This window comes from Eucyclogobius newberryi, unplaced genomic scaffold, assembly GCF_026437365.1.
Source record: "Eucyclogobius newberryi isolate DKJ021-1_F unplaced genomic scaffold, fEucNew1.0.hap1 SCAF_15, whole genome shotgun sequence".
Lineage (NCBI taxonomy): Eukaryota > Metazoa > Chordata > Actinopteri > Gobiiformes > Gobiidae > Eucyclogobius > Eucyclogobius newberryi.
Window position 1 is genome coordinate 13,215,043 of NW_027315779.1, and position 23,803 is coordinate 13,238,845.

General features: G+C 42.3%; 1 protein-coding gene across 1 annotated transcript in view; it reads left to right on the forward strand.

The window, feature by feature from the left end:
- Positions 1–1,838: 1,838 nt before the first annotated feature.
- Positions 1,839–23,803, forward strand: part of pof1b (POF1B actin binding protein) — a 38,553-nt gene continuing 16,588 nt past the window's right edge. The window contains exons 1-2 of the mRNA XM_072446067.1: positions 1,839–2,427; positions 12,205–12,279. Of these exons, the coding sequence (XP_072302168.1) occupies positions 1,927–2,427; positions 12,205–12,279 (576 nt within the window). The 5' untranslated portion in view covers positions 1,839–1,926. The remainder of the gene's footprint in view (positions 2,428–12,204; positions 12,280–23,803) is intronic.

A 23,803-nucleotide genomic window follows, 5' to 3' on the forward strand; every position in this document is an offset into this window, starting at 1 on the left:
CAATATGGCCGACATTTGGTTGGGCGGACGGCGTTGCCGTGTTAATATTTTTTACTTCTCTTGTCACCATCTACCTCTGCGCCAAATTTCATGATTCTACGATCAGATTTTTTTTGGGTCATTTCCTATATCTCAATGCATTTTTGGTACATTTGGGGGCGCTGACGCGGCAATTTTTTATTTTAGAAAAGGGAAATAGCCAGAATGTAGAGAGGCACGATTCTTAGAGGTGTGCAAATTTTTGTGACTTTTCGTCAATGTTCACTGGGTGAAAAAAGTTGGTCCCGAGAAGAAAGAAAGAAAGAAGAAAGAAGACAGAATAATATTCCGATGCGAAAACAATGTTTCCCATTTTTCAAATATCATAAACTATACATTTTCGGAAAGCGCTCGCGCTTTCCTACCTCATGGTGTGGGTACCTGGTCACTGACGGATACTTTCGTTAATTTTGAGTGGGCTCCGCCCACTTTGTGTTTTTGGCCCTCTATACAGTAATAATGTTCAATTTTTGCATTACATGCTTATATGCACGGAACATGCAAGAGATGGGGAACGTATTCGTGAGCTACTTAGCGCAAGTGCTCGTTTAGTGCGCACTTTTGCACGGACTTCGCCCGTTTACAACGGTAATGTTCCATTTTCCTACTACTAATTAGTATGCACGGGGCGTGCATGAGTGGAGGAGTGCGTTAGTGAGTGTTTGGAAGTGGGCGAGCGCTTCGCGCTCAATTTCACTTTCGCAGCCGTGCGGCCTTACGGGACTAAGAGGCCTCTCGCCAGCTTGTGGCGCTCGGGCCTAATGAAAACCAAAAATGTTACGTTCGAATTTTTGTCTAAAGTTGGAATCAATGTGAAGTATTATAAATTGTAAATGGTCTTTCCAAAAGGTTTTTATAATTAAAGGTGGAATGGACGATTTTTTTCAGCAATTTTTTATCATATTTCCTTGTGGCGTGGATAAATCATTTGTCCTGCCACGTATCAATCATAAAGCCCACCTATCGCTCACCTGCAGCCGTGTCAGGCTCGTCCCCACGTTTCCGCGTGCCTAAGCGCATGGATCTATCATAATATAGTTCCCTCAGTGTACGGGGCAAAATGAAGACGGAGAAAGACAGTTCGAGCTGACGCAGAAGTGGACAGAAATCTACGGGAGACGAGCGATGCGATGCGCTCCGTCGCGCTAATAAACAAACGCACGTGTGTGTTGTATCAGTCCGCACGGGGGAGTGCGCATGCGCACTTCCGCTTGCGTTCTCAAATCGCCGAAAAATCGTCCATACCGCCTTTAATATATTCCTTTATTGTCCACACATGGGGAAATTTCGTGCAATTATAAAAAAGATGACTCATTGTTTCAGGGTATTTCTTTTACAAAAAGTGCAGTTAGGGTCAATTGTTTTAATACATCTTAGCATAAATTGATTAGTGGGGTAAATTATTTGAATTAATTTAAGAGAGACATCTTTCATCTTATTGTTTTTTTTTTAAAAGCGTTGATTCAAAGTCCATCCTTCCATATAATGTAGAAATAGAGCACGTATTCTTCTGTTTGTCTTATCGACCGGTGTAAAACAAGCTTTTCACACGGCGTGTCCGTCACAGACAATGTGGACATACTTTTCCTCTTTGCACTGGTCTTAGAAAGTTGACAAATTTGGTCAAAGCATCAAATACAGTACAATGCTTTGAACCGGTTTGACTCAGGCCCCGCCCATGCTGAAGTACGTCATTTGCATACAGAGCGCACACTCCCCGCGGCACTTTGCCCTTCCTTGCTCGGGATACGCGCTTCTTGACCGGGACTTTTCCTCTCGCTGCGCCCGCTGAGGAACACGTCTGTCCGGGGCGCGCGTCTCCAAACTTTGTTCTATTATTATTGGGAAAACTTTTACAACCCGAACATTGGGATCCGCTGACCAACAATGTCGGTTCAGACCAGTCACAAGACGACCACCACCACGTACCGGAACGTGGTGTCACCGGAGACCACCACCACGTACCGGACCCTGAACGTGGCGTCACCGGAGACCACCACGTACCGGACCCTGAACGTGGCGTCACCGGAGACCACCACGTACCGGACCCTGAGCGTGGGAGCACCGGAGACCACCACGTACCGGACCCTGAGCGTGGCGTCGCCTGAGCCCGCCAGCACGGTGATCTCCGCGGCGCCGATGTCCACGATACCGTATGCCACCGCCGTGAACGGGTCGTACGACGTGCGCTACCTGGTCCCGATGCAACACGCCGTGCAGCCGCAGCAGCAGTACGTGTTCATGCAGCAGCCCGTCATGCAGCAGCAGGTCATGCAGCAGATGGTGCAGCCCGTTTACCTGCAGAGCATGCCGCGCCTGAGCGTCGGTAACGAGTCCGAGTACCACCAGATGTACCACCAGCAGCAGCAGCAGCAGCAGACTCTGGAGGTGAGACCCGTGAACCCGTGACCCGCAGACACGCGCGTCACAATAGCCGCTTTATCGCATTTACGAGGGCTGCAACGACTAATCGGCTAATCGTGTCTCGTTGATTGTAGAAAATAATTGTAGTTTTGAAAATTTTAGTCGTTGTCAGGACCATACAGAATCAGAATAGGGTTTATTGCCATTTGTCAATAAACAACATTTACAGATATAGGAACTGAACATAAGAAAATGCATTGTTTAACAAAAATCTAAATTAATAAAAATAATTCTTGTTTTGGATGTCACAATATCAAAGTTTAGTCTTTTAGCATTTATGGGAAAATGCATCACAATTTAACGATTATTCACAATTTAGACTGTGAACCAAATGTTTAGTTTATGTATGTATTTGAATGGGACGGCATGTATTAATGGGCCTCTGTAAATGCACTGGATTTGGCGTGTTCTGCTCTGATGAAAGGTCAAATTTGTTTCACGTTTTGCATGTTAAATGTACTGTTTTTTTGTGACTGTGTTAATGTGTTTTCTGAGCGTGAGGTCTAACACAACTCCGGTTCTTCTTCTTCCAAAAACATAAAAGCTGTAGCTGATTCATATTGTTTTTACTGACTGTCGTGCAAACAGTCTTCAGTGCCCTTTCATTCCTGTTCCTCAAGTTTGTGAGCGGCTTTACCAAACTGAACTTGCTAAAAGACAAAATAAAGTGACAACTTGACTAAAACAGCCAGATTACATCGATTACATTGTGACCTGAATGATTCCTTATTTGGCTGAAAGGAATGCCACAAGTTGTGACAGAACAGAACTGAAGAGTTTTTGCCAAAGGCTAATGTCGCTGCATGAAATCCCTTGAATTTGATTGACTCCATTTGAATTAAGTCTTTGATGCGTGTCCTCGGCTGATCTGTGGGTTCTTCATTGACGTTTTTATTGCTGTTTCAATTATGTTTAGAACTGCTAAAATGATCATATTTGGATGATTGGCGTCTGGACTACATCTGTATGTGCAATTTTAAAACGGCAGATTGCTTTTATATTTTTATGTATTTGTCAGGGTCATATCAATAAACATTCTGTTAAATATTATGATTATTATTATTATTATTATTATTATTATTTTCATTATTATTATTAAAACATAATAATTATTTTAAGATAAGATGAGACTTTATTTGTCAACACATAAGGTAAGGTTACTTTATTTGTACCCGAGGGTAGATTTGGTTGCAGGTAAATTTCGGTGTTGCAACGCAGTAGATACAAGTAAAAGAACGGATCACTTATAGGAAGCTTTAAAAAACACTCTTAATAGAAAAACTCTTATAAACAAAACTCTTAAGACAAAACCTCTCATATTCTAATTAAGTCCTTAATTAGACTAGTCAATGTCAAGCTGTTTTTCTGACTGGTAAATTAAAGTGTGCGCATTTTAGTTTCAATATAACTGAAAGTATTGCGTCAGAAAGGCAATTCAAATATTGCAATAACTCTCATGTATCGATTCCACAGCACAGCCATATCGCATGGTAATGCTTAATAATAATGGTTAATAACGTCCAATATCGTGCAACAGACTCTGAAACGTGTAAAGGCAGCGACGGTATCAAGTCAAAATGTTTCCAAAAAATGATCAGTTTCCAATGTTCATCAATAATAAAATGACTAGAAGTCTTCAGTCACCAGAGTTCACCCTTTATTTGGTTGACAATGGATTTAAACAGTCTCGGCGTGCAATAGAAACAACCGTTCAGTTCGTTTATTACTAAAACAGTCGTTGGTTGCGGCTTTACCAAACTTCAAAACAAATTGCCGTTGTTAGCTGTACTTTACGGCGCCACAGCAGATATTTGTCTTTTGTGCTGCAGGTGACACTTGAACTTGACCTTTTGAAAGCGTGAAAAGTCAGACTCGTTTTGTTTGTTTTCTGTATTAAAATAAGGTATTTTTGTAACAACATTGCACATTCAGAGAAGTACCGTATTTTCCGGACTATAAGTCGTACCGGAGTACAAGTCGCACCAGCCAAAAATGCATAACAGAGAAGAAAAAAACATATAAGTTGCATCTTTTGGGGAAATGTGTCGCTGTATCACTAAATCCATTGAATTCTTCTTCTTCTGTGTCACTTCTTAACAACTCCACAAAATCCGGAGTAAGTGCAGATCTTCTGCGTCGCTAAGAGCCTAGAGCGCCCTCTTGCGGGTGTCAGTGTGAAAATAATTAATAATATCACATATAAGTAGTTCTGGAGTATAAGTCGCACCCCGGCCAAAACTATGAAAAAAGTGCCACTTATAGTTCGGATAGTCCGAAAAATATTTTGGGTGTTCATTTGCTTCCAGATTGCTGTGTCACTGGCATAATTGAGTTTCTTTATTATGGTCAGTACTTTATTCAGCAGTATGCAGTAAATCACACTTCAGAATTTGTTCTAACGAGCTGCTGATTACATAAGGTAGAGCAGGGTTGAACTTCAGAAATGCAGATCATCTCTTTGTGGCATCCTCCTGTGAAAAGGGTGGATGTTAAAGACGGCGTTGTGCTTTTGTCTGCTGTACTTCTAACCTCTGATCCCCGTCGTGCAAACGCCGACGATCCAACGTGTGGAAACGCGTCTCTGCAGTGGATATCGCCGTTTTGTCATTGAATCATCATGTTCCTGTTGGGTAATGCTGGTTTTCTGTTATGAAGAAGCAGATGCCAGAGAATGTGACATCGCTGAGCTAGAAACCAGTCGCACGGGTTAATTACAAAAGGTGTTTATAGAAGGTTTGTGGGAAAGAGTTTTAGTTTTAATGTGAACAGAAACTCTGCTTTGATCGTTTGATTTCTCATTTGATTAGTTCATTATTTCGTGGTTACTTGGAATCTTTACAATAATATGACAGAGTGTTTGTGAGAGTGACTGTGGGGCAACGGATGAATATTGGCTCATGGCTAGATTAACACGCACTGTCTCGACCAAATTATAATGATAACAAATATAAGATTAATGTATCCCGCAGGACTACAAGTCGATTATGAAAAAACACATTTGTAGTCATATTTTGATGATCACAATTGGGGTGCAACAAAGAATAATGATTTTATTTTTTTGATAGTCCAAATGTTTATCAGTGGAGCACAATTATTACACAAGGCGAAGTGCTTCACACAACAGGGAAGAAAGGCTTTCAAATCACAGAGCAGATAAAGACAAAAGAGAAGAGTCACATGCACATTTAAAACAAACTATTTTAGCCAAGCTTTGATAATTGTCAGAGTAGACCTGCCTCACATCATCAGCAGCATAAAACTGAAACACAGATTCCCCATGTTTAGTTCTGACTCTGGCACCAGCAGGAGGCCGGTCCATGTTTAGTCCTGACTCTGGCACCAGCAGGAGGCAGGTCCACACATCCACACACTGATCTGTTGGATGCAGTGAATCCACTGGTCCATATTCACCTGCCGACAGTGAAACATAGATCTGACTCGTCTGCATAATTGTGATGGGACCCATTTTCGCTGCGTATCAACTGTCCTAACAGCATGTAGAGGTTGAACAGACGGGGTCCCAGGACTGACCCTTGGGGCACCCCACAGGTCAGAGGAAAATAAAGGTAGAAATATGGTGACCGAAGACTTCTAGATAGAGCATATTTTAAAAATATGTATGTGTATTATTGATGAAAATCAGGAAGATGTATTTATTTTTTTGTGATTATAAAAAGGTCTTTTCATGTGTTTTAGAGTTTGAAAAGTCAAAATAACAAATTGTAACTATCATTGTGGTCATGTCACTATAACTTAATTGGGTCTAGTCGAGTACAAAAAAATAAACCTTTTTTTAGAACAAAGACGGCAACATTTTAAAATATACATTTTTTTTTAAAAACAAAGTGTATTATTGATAAAAAATCAAATAAATATGTAAATATGTTTTATCTAGAAGCCTTCAGTCTTTTTATTTCAACATTTATTTGGTTAAAAATGTATCAAAAAGTCTCAATGTACAACAGAAATTATCATTTGACTAGTCTACTGCTAAAATACTCGTTTGTTGGTCCTGGTCTGCCCCTGCCCTGCCCCTGGTCTGCCCCTGGTCTGCCCCTGGTCTGCCCCTGGTCTGCCCCTGGTCTGCCTCTGGTCTGCTCCTGGTCTGCCCCTGGTCTGCCTCTGGTCTGCCTCTGGTCTGCCCCTGGTCTGCCCCTGGTCTGCCCCTGGTCTGCCCCTGGTCTGCCCCTGGTCTGCCCCTGGTCTGCCCCTGGTCTGCCCCTGGTCTGCCTCTGGTCTGCCTCTGGTCTGCCCCTGGTCTGCCCCTGGTCTGCCCCTGGTCTGCCCCTGGTCTGCCTCTGGTCTGCCCCTGGTCTGCCCCTGGTCTGCCCCTGGTCTGCCCCTGGTCTGCCTCTGGTCTGCCCCTGGTCTGCCCCTGGTCTGCCTCTGGTCTGCCTCTGGTCTGCCCCTGGTCTGCCCCTGGTCTGCCCCTGGTCTGCCTCTGGTCTGCCTCTGGTCTGCCCCTGGTCAGGCCTTAATCAGGCCCTGGTCCGGCCCTGGTCTGGCCCTGGTCTGGTCCCGTGGTGTGAAGGGACCCGTGGCGGTGCGGTCCCAGTTCTCACACGTAGCTCTGAGATTTCACGGAGTTTGTAGAGCAGCAGTGGCTCTGATGGACGGGGCTCTAATGTCCTCATGGACCTGCCGAGAAAAACACAAAGAGAACAGCAAAACTTAATTACTCAAGTTTGAAATACTAATTTAGATATGAGTTTATACTTATTCACTAGAACTAACAAATTAAAGGCGACTGAACTGCCATCCTCAAAGTAAAAAGAATACCTGTATTTTCTGGACTATAGATGGCAAGCGGTCGAAATGAGTTTCCTCCGCCGGGTGGCTGGGCGCTCCCTTAGAGATAGGATGAGGAGCTCGGCCACACAGGGGGAGCTCGGAGTAGAGCCGCTACTCCTCCACGTCGAGAGGAGCCAGCTGAGGTGGCTCGGGCATCTGTTCCGGATGCCTCTTGGGCGCCTCCCTGGGAGGTGTTCCGGGCATGTCTCACCGGGAAGAGGCCCCGGGGAAGACCCAGGACACGCTGGAGGGACTATGTCTCTCGGCTGGCCTGGGAACGCCTCGGGATCCCCCGGAGGAGTTAGAGGAAGTGTCTGGGTAGAAGGAAGTCTGGGAGTCCCTGCTTAGACTGCTGCCCCCGCGACCCGGCCCCGGATAAAGCGGAAGAAGATAGATGGATAAGGTGCACCTTTTTTTCATAGTTTTTGCCGGGGTGCGACTTATACTTATATTTATACTTATACTCCGGAGCGACTTATATGTGATATTATTTGTTATTTTCACACTTGCAACCGCATTTCATACTCCAGTGCAACTTATATATGTTTTTTTTCTTCTTTTGGCTGGTGCGACTTATAGTCCGGAAAATACGGTAGTTGGATTTATTTGGGGCAAACTCTAAAAGCCACAAAAAGCAGGAAATTGTACCTCCTTTTGTACAAATGTTTTTTTTAGGGGGAGGACACTCAAACCCCCTTCCATCTCTTCGAACACGAGAAAATAACACCAAGGTGACGTGTAGCAGGCGAAGTGCAACTTGGAGAAATTAGACCCACAGTTCACATGAAAAGAAACTGTATTCAGTACTAAATAAGTCGTAATGTTTGGGCTCACTCACACACGTTCTCCCGTAAATTTTCAACAAAAATCCCAGGTCCCCCTTGAAAAAGAGGGTTCTTACCTGGTTAAATCACGGTTAATACATAAATAAGTAAAATATTAGGTCTATTAATCTAAATCTAGTGTTTTGTTGTGTGTAATTCATTGGCAAATATTGTGAACTTTATGTATAAATGCTAAAAACTGTCTAATAAAGGTGGTAATGTGTTTGTGGACGCCGCAATTACCCAACTAAAAGTGCTCTGGAAACTCCCTGCGTGTAACGCTTACAGAAAGAATTGGAGGAAGTAAAGCCCAGCGGCTGAAACGCTTCCAAGTCAATGAGGAAGACATGAGTCCTGCCTGCAGCGTGCTCCTTTTGTCAGGTTTTCAATCGCGCAACGACGCGAGGAACGTCTCAAGCAACGTCTCAAGGAACGTCTCAAGGAACGTCTCGGGAACGTCTCGGGAACGTCTCGGGGAACGTCTCGGGGAACGTCTCGTGGAACGTCTCGGGGAACGTCTCGGGGAACGTCTCGGGGAACGTCTCGGGGAACGTCTCGTGGAACGTCTCGGGGAACGTCTCGGGGAACGTCTCGGGGAACGTCTCGGGGAACGTCTCGGGGAACGTCTCGGGGAACGTCTCGGGGAACGTCTCGGGGAACGTCTCGAGGAACGTCTCGAGGAACGTCTCGAGGAACGTCTCCGCCGGCAATTTGGCCCGACACCTTCGACAGCCACAAAGGCAAACGGGAAAGGATCGCCGTTTTTGTTTTTAAAGCCCAGATAAGACACCTTTGTGGTCAGGACTTGGTTTGTGGTCCAGTTAAACCGAGCGAAACTGGGCGCATCGTCGTTCCACATCGTTTGGTGCTCGGCGAGGTACTCTTGGATTCTTTGCTTTGGTTGACATTCTTAAGGCTTTTAGTTGCGACTTTTTGCAGTGAAAAGATTAGACCGTACGATATAATTATCTTTAATTATGTCATTATTCAACTCTATCTCCACGCCAACTTCTAATGCCGCCAATGTGTCCTTGGCTGGTACTTTTGATTTACACCCCTATAATATTGAGTTCAAAAGTACTTGGGGAAATTACAACTACTTCAGTAAGAGAATCTGTCGGGGGTATTTGATGTATAATTTGAAGTTTATGTATTTGGTACGACAAAACTTTAGATGAAGCTCAGAAACTGGTATTTTCAAACAACGGACATGTGACAGAAATGAAACAAACTAAATTACAGCTGGAGGAATGTTCAAATAATTTAATATTGTCGACATGAAGTGTCACGGTGGAAAAAGGAACCAACACTTGCATATTGTTACTTCAAGCTAAATCAAGTTGGAGTGAAAAGTATTGTGCCCAAAAACGACTCCATGAAGTGGTTAAAACGTTTCTCAAGTCAATGTTTTTTGTCGTCATGTTGATCCATGTCAATTTAATTTGATTTGGTTCAAAAACAACAATAAAAATGTATTTTCATATGGATTTCATTGGCGTTAACCGTGCAGATGTTTAAACTTGTGTCATTCAACACAAAAAATACTAAAATTTCTTCCTCCAAAGTCTGCTCCAAACCACTCGTTTTACAAACAATCGGCGGTTCAAAAACCCAATCGTGTCACCATTAGTGCTCGATGGGAAAAAGAAAAACGGCATTAAAAACACTCCTTTGTGGCTATCGTAGACGCCCGATTCGTCATAGTTCTCCGCTCATAGGTGTGAGGTAACATCCTATCCTAAATCTCTGAACTGATGGATCCAGAAGCGTTTTTTTTTTTTTTTTTTTTTTTTGAATAATAACAGACAGAGACAGAGCTGGACTTGTTTCAGGTCCAGGTGGAACTATGCGCTGTGCCGGGGCGTGTCTCTTCAAACAGGTGTGTCGGAAAACTGTAAATCATCGCCCGGTAAAGACACGCCGACACAGAAACTAATTCCACTTATGGTTTTAGTGCTTGCGAGGAATGTGTGAATTATTTTTAAAACGGTCTCATGTCAGTCACTGCACTTCAGTCAGTCACGGACGTTTCTTCTGTTTGATTTGAAGGTTTTGCACACTAAGTAAAGGGTTTGAACTGCTAATGACAACAGCAGCGTCAATCATGTTGCAACGATGTGTGTCAATGGCCCGTTTTACATCGTAATCAACCATTATTCGGGAAGTGCAGAGAAACTCCCAAGTAACGCCGACAATCCCATAAATCAAGATAAAAAGAACACAAAAAGCAGCGCGCGTGTCGGTTAACGTTGCACATTAAACATTATAAACCCGCCTGACTAAAATTGTCGAATGTCAAATTTTTGTGTGGTAAATAACATTGTGGTTTAACGATTGTTCGCGATTGTTGAGACCAAACGACTGTGAAATCTTTAGTTGTCTGTCGTTCCCTCAGTCTGACATGTGAGCGGCTTTACCAAACTGAACTTTCTGAAAGACAAATAAAGTTAAATGTGACTCAAAGCCAGATAAAGTGATCTATTTTTTTGGACAATAGATTGAGCTAAAAATACTTAATTTTGCTTCTAAAACTGTCAGAATTGTTACTTTTTGGTTCACACGATCGTATTGTGACCCAAATTATCACTATTATAGATTAATCCAAATAGGCAAGGCAAGGCAAGGCAAGTTTATTTGTAGAGCACATTTCATACACAAGGCAATTCAAAGTGCTTCACAGCAGGAAAAATGCATTCAAATCAGAAAGAAATTACAGAAACAGAAATACAATAAAATTAACTAAATTAAAAATTATCAATCCAACTGATTTTCTAAACTAATAAAATCACAAACAAAAGAGAAGAGTGCAAAGAAACTGTTTTTAGCTTAGATTTGAACATTGTCAGAGTTGAAGCCTGTCTCACATCTTCAGGAAGACTGTTCCAGATTTTAGCTGCATAAAACTGAAACGCAGATTCCCCATGTTTTGTCCTGACTCTGGGCACCAGCAGGAGGCCGGTCCCTGAGGTCCTCAGAGTCCGAGATGGTTCATATGGCACTAACATATCCAAGATGTACTTTGGTGCTAGGCCATGGAGAGACTTGTACACAAGCAGAGCTGCTTTAAAGTCTATTCTCTGAGCCACAGGGAGCCAGTGCAGAGACCTGAGAACAGGACTAATGTGATCATACTTCCTGGTTCTAGTCAGGACCCGAGCAGCAGCGTTCTGGATGTACTGCAGCTGTTTTACAGCTCGTTTGGAGAGACCAGTGAGCAGGCCGTTACAGTAGTCTAATCTACTGGAGACAAACGCATGGATAAGTCTCTCTAAATCTGGTTTTGACACTATATTTTTGATTTTGGCAATGTTTTTTAGATGATAAAAAGCTGCTGATGTTATTGATTTGACGTGGCTATTAAGTTCAAGTCTGAGTCCATTATTACCCCCAGATTTCTAATTTGGTTTGTAGGTTTTAGAGCGAGACTCTGGAGGTGACCGCTAACACTTTCTCTTTGTTTCTGTGGCCAAAAACGATTATTTCAGTCTTGTCTGAGTTCAGCTGGAGAAAGTTGTTTTGCATCCACAAACTGATTTGTTGGATGCAGTGACAGAGTGAATCCACTGGTCCATAGTCACCTGCCGATAGTGAAACATAGATCTGAGTGTCGTCTGCATAATTGTGATAGGACACATTTTCACTGCGTATCAACTGACCTAACGGCAGCATGTAGAGGTTGAACAGAAGGGGACCCAGGACTGACCCTTGGGGCACTCCACAGGTCAGGGTCATGTGGTCTGAGACACAGCTACCAATTTCAACAAAGTACTTCCTGTCTTCCAGATAGGAACTTAACCAGTTTAGGGCAGTGCAAATAATATTGGCGTCATTATTTACTAAAAGCCTGATTTTTAAACCATGAAATGAGAAAGTAGGTGTGAATCTTACCGTTCGGGCCACGAACACGGGTTTAGAACGGGCCTTTTCGGATGCAAAAGCGACGCCAAAGGACGGCCAATCATCTCCCGTCCCAAATTGTCGTAGAGTGGCTCTTTCGCTCACCTTTTTCGATCTATAAAACCGATCTGTGCGCGGATGAAGTGAGGCGTGCGGGGGAGAAACGCTGGGTTAATTCAGCTTTAATGTGTGTTTTGACCTGACGTCTTTTTGTTTTATCAATTCGCAGAGCGTCAGTGGAAAGTCCTCGGTCTTCAGTCAGTCGTCGAGTCCCATCAAGAGCCCGGAGCTCGAGGAGGAGGAGGTAAGAGCGAAGATAACGCAACGATTATAACGCACAACTGCAAAAACGCTGAACTTTACCCGACGTGGACCATTTCCTGATCTGGTCTGGATCAGCAGGAACGACTGACCGGCTTTTAGCGCTGCGCAATATCGGATATGACTGTGATGACTTAACAGAGACAAAATGGAGGTTGATTCCGACTGAAAGAATACATTCTTGTACATTTCTGTCAGATGGAGGACTTCTTGTTGTCGTGATATGTGTAGTTTGTCGTGGTATCGATATTTGCTTTGTCAAATACTGAAATATTGTTACTTCAGTGATTCATTGTGCGTTACTATTGCCACCCTGGGCCCTTTCCACCCTGGGCCCTTTCCACCCTGGGCCCTTTCCACCCTGGGCCCTTTCCACCCTGGGCCCTTTCCACCCTGGGCCCTTTCCACCCTGGGCCCTTTCCACTCTGGACCCTTTCCATTCTGGGCCCTTTCCACCATGGGCCCGGCTAGTTCCAGAGTAATAATCACTGCAGCAGGTTCAGTGAAGTATTTACACGGGACGTAAAGGTCTGAACATGTGATTGATTATTATCTGGAACTCACTCTTTCTCTTCATTAATTGATTTTATTCTAGTGATACTCGGCTAATTCCCATAAGAATGAGTGGAGCAGGAAGTGGAGCTCCACATTTTTAAGGCAACCGCTCGGTTTAGTCAAAAAGGCCTATTTAAACACGCTAACAAAAAAACAATTCAAAACAAAACACAATCGAATACAATACATGTATAAAACTCAAATACTCAAACTGTGTCAAAAGTTTTTAAAAGTGATGTAACGACCAAACATTCACACACAAATAAAAGCTGTTTTTAAATGAATCATAAAGTGCCAGTGAAGGGAAGATAAATGCATTCGTTCATAAAGGTTTTGAGGCTAGAGAGATGCCGAGGTGAACGGAGGATGACGGGGTTTGGATGGAGACTGTTGCTGTGGCTTCAGAAGGAGGAAGACGATGAAGCAGCTGGAGTTGTTCCTCTCTTGAACACTAGGACGCACCTCCGATCGAACTGCTGTGAGAGCAGACTAGTTGCAGACTGATTTTGGGCAGATGAGCGCGCGGCGTGTCACAACAGAACCGTGTCATTTGTCTGAAGTCGGCTCGGATTACACACAATGCATGTGATCTGAAGCCGGTTTAACACTGCGCATGCTTCACATGTGACATTATTCCCTTCTTTGCCAGCCCCAAACCCAGACGAATGTGCAGGGTTGTGCGAAGATGGGCATTTCTAAGTCCTTAATAAGTAAGAATAGAAATGTATTCTATTATTTTTATTTTTAATAGATATGTTTTCCCTAATGCCAAATATATGTTCATATTACTATTATGATTACTATGATTTAGTGAGTTTAGTGAGCGATATCAAGTGGGTGTAATCCCTCATTCATCCAGTAGGGTTCCATCGCAGAAAATTCAGTTGTATCATCTGGACAGATCCGTATCCAACTCCGAGTAAGACCTATTATTATTACCCATCATTATGAGGAGGCGGAGCTCTTCTTTGTACTTTAACTGCTCTGTAATCGGCATAAAATATTTTGTGTTATGATTATTGAGACTTTGACCAAACAACAATGAAATCTTTATTTCTTTAGTGAGCTGCTTCATGAAACTTTCTGAAAGACAAAATAAAGTTAAATGTGACAAAGACAACCAAATGAAAACAAATATTTACATTTAGGTCTATTTTTTGGCCTGTTAATTTTGCTTCTAAATGTGTCAGAATCATAATTTGTTTGGTTCTTAGGATTATATTGTGACCTGAATAATCACGACTCATGGATTAACCCAGTCGTGGTTTAGGCCCAACGCTGCACTAGGTTGTGTAATTTTCAAACTCTGACAGTGTTTTAAACGTTGAGTGTTTCCCCGTCTCACACATCGCCCTGAACAGAACGCGCCGTCTTTAAATCGTAGCATTACTTTATCGGTCAGATTTCAAGTCTTTTGGAATTTGTCTAAACTTCAATGTCGAAGGTCAGTCTTGTCTTTTGAGTCAAAATGAAGAACGAAGCTCCTCCCAGGCCAAAGTCAACACAGCCACACCCTCAGAGACTTAAATGCCAGTTTGAACTAAATAAACAAGACGTTTTTCCTCCCCTTTTTTGATGGAAACTTTGAAAATCAAGTTGTACAATAAAGAGTCTGTAACTACTGGACGTTTTTGAGCGAAGCTGAATAAAGTGGGACGACGCTGAATTGTGTCTGTACAGAACGATAAATGTCACCGTGGAGATTGTAAAAAATTACTTTTAATATTTTTGACTGGAGGCTAAAGTGAAGTGGAACATGTTGTTCCATTAATCACAGAATATGACAAATCCCGATGGTTTTGTCGACGTGAAACCCTCAGACTCGTGTGAGCGACGTCAGGACCTGGTTTTAACACATTCACTGTTGTATTTTACATGAATTATTTGTTTATATAGGAGAAAATGATGAAAACATGTTTTAAAAGTAGACAAATGCTCACAGATAGTTTTTTCTTTTTATCTGCAGATTTATTACAAACTTTACCATAACTTTATATATATATATATATATATATATATATATATATATATATATATATATATATATATATATATATATATATATATTATTTTTATTTTATTTTATTTCGTTTTTTAAAAAGGAGAAAAAAAACCTCTGTAATAGAACTGTCATCTCTACCCTGGAAATAAAGAATTGTTGCCTATTTATGGTTGTATGGGTGTAAAGAATTAGCCATGTTATTATATGGCCTGCGGGCCATATCAGGCCCTTCAGATTGTCGGATCCGGCCCACTGCCAAATATTGTTTTGTTTTTTAAATATTATCTTGTAAACTTATTAGTCCTTATTTGGTCCATGTTTAGTTCTTGCTTTAGAGCTGGTTTGATTCTGGGTTAGTTCTGGTTTAGTCCCAGATTGGTTGGTACTAGTAACTCTGGTTCAGTACTGGTTTGGGTAAAACTGTTTGTACAAAAATCCAATGTACCGGTTGTTTTTTCATGATTAGTGAAAGAGATCTCGTGTTTGGAAAATGTAGTTAAATGGCCCTGTTGTTTAGCATTTTGATGTGTTAAGCCTACTTCACTTTTTTGTTTATTACTTTATTAACCTTTATTTGACCCGGTAAGAACTTCTGTCTCCATTCTGATTACAGAGCATTTTAAAGTTTAAGGAAACACAAACTGCAATAAATACAAAACTATAATGTTCGAGTCTGTATTGAGTTTTATCTCAAGCTATAGTGCAAAAAGCATGCAACGGTATTTTTTTTAGATTTTCTCTTCACTATAATGTGATATTGTGAGATCCTTACACGCGCATTGTTCCGGCTTTTATAAACGGAGCGTGAAACAAGACGAGCCCAGTTTGACTTTCATTGTCATTCATTCATTCTAAAACAAAACAAACTCGACATATTTAGAATTGCACTGCGCTGGAACTCCAATAATGCTGCTCATGTGAAATGTTTCACTAAGATTTGTGTGTGAGCGTGTGACGGCGCAATAAGCCCGTGGCGCTGAAAATAAAACCAGCAGAAGCAGAGGCGTTTTCCCCCCCGAGCACTGGGTTCAACGGCGACACATTTACACACACTTTTACGGGCGTGACTGCGTTTCCCAGAAGGCTTTGCGGCACCTGAAACCTGCTGCGTCCGGCTTTTGAACGAAAACAAGGCGGGACTGGAGTTTGACCTGTGAGACGGCGGTTTACGACCTGCGCAGACTGGCAGGCCACGATTATGACGTCGCCCGAAACATTTACACATACGTTTTGTCGTATTTTTACTGACTACAACTGTGTAATATGTAAATAACAAAGACTTAATTAGGGCTGAAACAATTTCATCGATTAATCGCAATAAAAATGGTCTAAGTCAACTAATTAGGTAATTGAATAATTGTTAACTGATCCATACACAAAACATGCCATGAGCTGAGAGAAGAGGTTTTGTTACTCGGACAACAAACATTGTCTATTTAACGTTCAGCTTTATCTGGGTAAAGTTGGGTAAAGCTCTCATATTACTGGCATTTCGCATCAAAAACAACTAATCGATTAATCAAAAGAATAATTGCTAGACTTATCTATTATCAAAATTAAGTCTAGGGCTGCAACTAACTAATTCATGATGAGCAAATGGTTTGTTGAGACTGATTCAGGCTTAGTAATACTCTAACCCTGATTCATAACCCTGACCTTAATTAAGTTGTTACTAAGCCTAAATCGTGCTTAATAAACTATGTGTTCATTATTAATTACGTCTATTCATGCCGTGTAATGCAAATGAAGGTGTAGTGACTATAAAGTGGTACCAAAAAAAGTAACGATGACAAAACAAGACAATGAACACATGAACTACAGGTGCTCTACTGTAAATAAAAAGTAAGCATAATGACAAAGTATAGATTTCTTTTGTCAAATAATAAAAACTAAACATGGATTCATAAAAGGAACGAATGGCGATGGAGACAGTTTCACGTTTCAGCATCAAACCTGACAATAAATAACATGTATATTTATCACAGTTAAACCCAAACACTGGCTCAAAATTGTAAAGATTTAGTCGACTAAATTGACTTTAATTTAAAAAGAATTGCTCGACAAAAACGCTAAGATTAAAATTACTTGTCAAACTAATGAAGCCTGCGTAAATTCAGCCTGGAAGACCTAACTCCTCCACCTACATCATGGCCTCCTGCCCCCCCCCAGCTACACCAACGCACCCAGTCCAGCCTGTCCATCGTGGGAGTTCAGATCCCTTCCCTCATCACGGTTCTCCTCCAGGTTTCTACTTTTTCCCACAAAGGTTTTTTGTAGTTTTTTCCTGGCGAGAACGAGGGTCCAAGAACAAGCCATCGCCCCGCACCTGCTCCCCATTTCAATCAACGCAGCTCCTCGCTCCCAATCAGCGCACAGCCGGTCCCATATAACCCCCGTGCAGTTGGCTCGGCCGTCCCCGATCGTACTGCGACCCACCACCTCCCCCTCTCCTCCCGCGCATCTCTCATCCTCTTTATTCCCTTACCTACCACCACCAGTCCCCAGACCCGGGGGAGACATCTAAACATAACATTACGGAGCGCCCGTAATCGCAATGTCTTCCGCCGGGGTCTGAGCGCCAAATAACTTTCGTAATAAAGCCTGCTAATACTGTCTTCTTGTGTTTGTCAAATCAAATCAAATCAATTTATTTTTGTAAGGCCCAAAATCACAACAACAGTTGCCTCTGAGGGCCACAGGGAGAAATGAATCAACAATGTCTGTGGTGGCGATGAAGTCAGACAATGTCTGTGGTGGCGATGAAGTCAGACAATGTCTGTGGTGGCGAGGGACGATGTCCCAGGGTCCTCTGTCCTTAGACTCTCCTTCTCGGCCAGGAAAAACTACAAAAAAAACCTCTTTGGGAAAAAAGCGTAGAAACCTGGAGGAGTTCCAGTGAAGGAGAGATCCGACTCTCACAGACGGACAGACGGACGCGAGGGAGACTGGAGCTGGACCTACTCTTCAGGCAGATGAGGGACCGACTGAGGCGAACTGGACCCACTCTTCAGGCAGAAGAGGGACCGTCTGAGTCGAGCTGGACCCACTCTTCAGGCAGATGAGGGACCGTCTGAGTCTCTCCAGGGTGAAATACCACTTGAAATAACAATCCATTTAGAGGCTCAATATTTATCACGTGCTCAGCTTTTTCTGTGTGTCACATAAACATTTGAGCGGTAGAGCGTTAAATAAATAACATCTTCAACTCGGTAATGATTTACTCCAGGGACAAAGTGTGTCATTGTCTTCTTCCTGAAAATGTAAGGCCAAAACAAAAGGCTGAAAAAGGAAATCGACCTGTTATCGTGCAAGACTTTGACATTTCCTTTTACCTACATTAGCGTTTCATTGTTATTTTATATTGCAGCTCATGTTTTTTTAATATATCTTAATTCAGCTTTAGCGTTATTGTCCGTGTCATAAAGTAGTTAAAGTTAGTAATATTTTCATTTGCAACACATCAGCGTTCAAAGTTTGTCGTGATATCGTGACTTAATTCCTTCCTGTTGTTGTTATTGCATGTTTTTTGCCTCTAAATGTGTATTTTATAATCGTGACAGTGGCGTTTTGCTCTGCCTTTAGTCGGGTGTTTACACAGATTGAAGACTAAGGTTTCACTCGACTACTTTGCTGATGTCGAGGCAAACAAAGGGACAGATTGTGAGATTGTGGGTGTTCCATCGTGGACGCGCTCTACTGAACCTAAAACTACTTTTAAACTGTTTAAATGTGATTTCTGCGTCGCGTTTGTTCCGAGCTGTAATTACATTTGATCCTTTAATGCGCTTCAGTCACACACAGACTCTTCACCCGCCTTGGAGTAACTGGCACAGATTTACAGCCAGTTTAGCCCAGGGCAGGTGTAGCTTAAAGTCCACAGGAAGTTTCTCCTGTTTTTCACATTCTGTCTCAGTTTAGTGCTGTAGAACCTGTGATAGATATTTATCACAGTTTTACCTCTGTTAAGTCGCAGTTTGTGAAAAAGAGTTTAAAATGACAGGAAGTAGAGCTGAATCCCTCTGTGATGTCATCAGTGTGCGACGCAGAGACAGTTTAAACCATCGTTGGACTAAATAAAGGTGTTTTATGGTATTATTGTGTGTCGGATCAGAACTATTGTTTTATGTGGAGTTTGCCTTTAGTTAACTGTCTGGTTGCTAGGTAACAGTTGTGTAATTACCTCTACATATGTCATCTTTGTGCTCATGTTCAATCAGGAAGTACAATTATTAACTTTACTTAAATGGTCAAACTGGGGTCAAACGGGCAAAATGTTTAGTCAGATCTGCTAAATAAATGTGTTCAGTGTGTTCCAGTAAACGTGTGCATAACCTTAGTGTATATTTAACATAAACGGCTACATAAAAGCTTTTTACATTCAGCTTTACTTTTTTAGAATACAGATTTAAATAATTGATTCTTGCATCTAAAATGGTCACGATTATTATTTGTTTCTGTTCCTGATTCCGTCTGAACGTCAGCGCTCGTGCAGTACTTACATTTGTGTTTGTAGTGGTTTTCTGTCAGCGCTGAGCTACTCGAGGTATCACAGAGGATTATGGATGACTGGGAAAAGAAAAGAAAAAAACAAGCCCCTGAGGACACGGTGACATGGGCCCCTCCTGCGCTAATGAATACTGTCACTGCCTCAGAGGTAACGACGTGGGACGGTTTTCTGAAAGGCGCTTTGGAAAGACTTGGCCGAGCAGTCCTGGAACCTGGTCCTGGGTCCTGGAACCTGGTCCTGGGTCCTGGTCCTGGTCCTGGGTCCTGGGTCCTGGGTCCTGGGTCCTGGGTCCTGGGTCCTGGGTCCTGGGTCCTGGGTCCTGGGTCCTGGGTCCTGGGTCCTGGGTCCTGGTCCTGGGTCCTGGGTCCTGGCCCTGGGTCCTGGCCCTGGCCCTGGCCATCATAATAGTTATCTCAACTATACACTCTCTCAAACACAAACGAAAAGACATTTTATAACAAAGACAGCAGAATTTTAAATCAAAATGTCAAAAAAGCCTACAAACAACTTCAGATATAAATATTTGACCTGTTGAAGCCTTCAGCCACAACACTTCAGCCTTTGGGTCTAAATCTACGTCAGAAACACTCCATTAAATGTATCTACTTTGTGTTTATCAAATTACACTTTGAAAAACATGCTTCTTACAAGGAAGCGGTGCGACCGTATTGGATATACACCCATCTGAGGGTTTATTGGCATTCACCGTCCTGCCCGCATCACACCCTGGCTCTGGTGGTGTGTCTCCCCCAGCGGCCCACATTAAGTACATCATAAAAAGTGTTCCACAGTTTAAAAGTTCAGAGCTGTTAATCATTGAACTCATGATTCGTCAGACACATTCACAGCTGTCATGATTTAACTTGTTTTTAATGTTTTTTTATAATTATTTTTCTTTCTTTTTTTTTTAATGAGCACCAAAACATATCGAAATCGAATCGATATCGACCCTATACCATTGCGTCCATAGTTCTCTCCGGCCTGGAGTGTTAGTCTCCATCAGATAACAAGGTTCGCCTTACGAAACAATGTATTTTGATGTTTTTTGGGGCGCGACAATGGGCCATCTTCATGTCCCGCCCGTCGCACAGCTCGCCGGATCACCGTTTTGCCCGTGCCGCAGTCGATTTGCTCTGAGGAATGTTGAGGAATCGTGCCCTCCGTCCCGAGCCTCGGCCAGGCGCTCAGGGACGCGTCAGGCAAATATTCGGCCGAAACGAGGCGGGTGATTTACGGCGGTGGGGTGTGGCCCGCCGCGGCGTGTTAAAACAGTCGCACATCTGCAGGCGTTTTTCAACTCCAACCTGTGCTGTGAATCCACTCCGTTTGTTTTGTCTCGTTCAACCGGGGATTTATCGTGCAGAAGTCTGAACAAGTTACTTAGATACGTGAACAAAGGAGCAGTGTGTGACGGGCACTTTTGCATTCACAGCGGCGAGCTTCACGATGCAGAAGATTTTCTCACTAAGGCTAAAACTGGGACTGAATTGACATGCGTTTTATTTTATTTTTATGGGATGTATACTTGTTTTTATTTGTGATTTGCACTATTCAGATGAGGCAAGGATACAGATGGTCAGCAAAACTCGTGTGGGCAAAACATACAAAATAATTTACCTCATTCAACATAAGAGACAAAGACGAGGACAAATAACACAGCAAAACGGGGAAAAAACATAGAATCATGAAAAAAATAGATGTATACCTATAAATAATAATATATTAAACCTATATATAAAATCATTACAATTACAGGCAGTTTTGTCCACTTAAAAGTAGATTTTTTTTAATTAAATTACATATATAAATGTAAAAAATGAAACATTAAGGCTATGATCACAGATGTACATATATTTGCTGTAAAAGTACGTGATTTGGAACCCTTGTCTTAAAGTCCATATGAAGTTTTTCCTGTTTCACTCATTCTGACTTGGTGGAGTAGAACCTGTGGTAAATATGTATTGTAGTTTTAGTTCTGTTAAGTTGCAGTTTGTGAAGAAAAATAAGAGTGTAAAATGACAGGAAGTGTCTGAATCCCTCTGTGATGTCATCAGTGTGCGACACAGAGACAGTTTAAAACATTGTTGGACTAAATAAAGGTGTTTTATGGTATTATTGTGTGTCAGATCAGAACTATTGTGTCATTTATGTGGATTCTGGCTCTTGTTTACAGTCTGGTTGCTAGGTAACAGCTGTGGAATTACCTCTACCTATGTCATATTTGTGCTCGTGTCCAACCAGGAAGTACAATTATAAACTTTACTGGGGACAAACGGGCAAAATGTTGATTAAATCTGAAATATAACTGTTTTCACTGCGTCTCAGTGAAATGTGTCGTCGTATAGACTTCCAAGTTTTTGTTGGACCTATAAAGCGACAGCTGTGAGTGACACATTCCTTCATAATTAAAGGCCGCCTCCGAACCTGTCACGAGACAGGCCCGCCCCCTTCACGACCCCATCTGTGCTCTGTCTGATTTGAATATTACCTACAGCCCGACTCGGCGGTGATTACAGACACTGGAGAAAATGAGAGGCTGTCGCTGAAGGGTGGTGAAGGGTGCGGCGCTGCGTTCACACACCATGTTTTGTCCTAAAATGTTGCTAACTTTTAGCGCTTTGAACTATACTTTTTCGCTGTGCACACTCTTTTCTAAATGTATAATATTGTAAATACATAATCTGTGGTAAATAGAAAACAGTATTAAAGACTTGGTACTCATTTAGTATATATAATTAGGAAAAGAAATGACTTATTGGATCGTCTACGGCACAAAACCTGTTGTAATCCAAGAAGTAAACATTCCATACTGTTTATTGAGCCTCAAGTGAATTGTTCCGGCCGTTATTTATGGAACGTTGCGTTGATAAAGTAATTATAACGACAGGCTTTCTATGGAGGCGCTACTGGTGTTGCTCTGTCGCCACAACAGCCCTGCATTATCGCAGCGTGCGATGTTTGGAGGCTTTCAGATGATCGCAGGATAGAAAAGTGAAACGGTTTGGAGAGGTTGGATCACAAACGATCGTGTAAATCACCTCTAAACCTGGTCGAGGGCTGTGGTCGACTAAAGATGTGCCTTTATCGGTCGAATAGTCGACTTAAAGCTCTCAAAACAACGGCGTTATTTTTTTTCTGTGTATACGACCTAAACTTCACTCAAAAAGATCACAACTGCACCGGAGTTCATGCAAAAACTGCTTACAGAGTGTTTTTATAAGAGAGATTAAACTCCAAAGTCTTCAGCTAACTCACTCCATATCTAGCTGGTGCCTTGTATAAATACTGCAATCTGTAAATATGATAAGAATTAGTCGACTAATACAAATCTTGATTGACTAAACAGCTAAAGGATTTACAGCTCTAGTTAAATGGACTCAACTTGTCCTCATTTGACCCAGTCCAACTTCAAAACAGAGCGGTCACTGGTCTGGATCTGGGACCGGGTCCAAGGAAAGACTGGAAGCGACTGAAACCCGGCCAGCTGTGTGGACTCTGGCGACACTGTGGAAGCTACTGCAAAATGGACTTTATTGAGCTTTTTAGTTTGTAGTTTGAGCCTTTCGCACGGGCTTTCCAACGTGGTTTTCCGAGCGCGCAAATAACAGCCACGTAAACGATGCTATGAAACACGAAGAAACGTTTGGCGCTGTGAAAAGATGAATGTGCTTAAAATGAACACGATTTAAGCGCGTTGCAGTCTCACAAATCGCTCTCAATCGCTCTCTGCGCACACAAAAGCCAAAGCTCTAAACCAGCGGTATCAAACTAATTTTGATTGCAGGCCGACGGAAAAATAAAACAATTCGAAATATTATAAATTAATGGCTTTTATAGACCCTAGTAATATTTATTTGTGGACACTGTTGCACAAATCCATATTCATGCAGCAGCAGGAACAGGAACATGGACTTGTGAGATGATTCTGATGTGAAATGTAGAAATCACAGACATGTTACTGCACAAACTCAATAAGAGCTCAGTATCTTCATAGTTTAAACTTATTTTAGTAACAGTTACATTAGTGTGGACACAGTCAGAGCTCACAGCAGCATCACACTGTTATGTTCATACTTTTTACACTCTGACCTGTGTTTTTACCTGTGGCTCCTGATCTGTCCAGGTTTGCACTGGTTTTCCTCACAGAGCATCATCACAGATGTTTGTTTTCTTATTGTTAGCTCCACGTTAGCTCCACACTAGCTCCACACTGGATCCACACTGGCTCCACACTAGCTCCTCACTAGCTCCACATTAGCGCCACATTTAACGTCCACAAACCATCTCCTTTCTTTCTTCCACGTGTTTCCCGAAACCACACGCCTCTTTCCTCGCTCAGACCTCTGCTCAAGTCTGTAAAGTGCACTCGCTCCAGCAGCACAGCAGGACTGAGCAGCGTGGGGGAGGGGCCATGGCTGCTGCAGAGGATTGTGGGACTTCTTA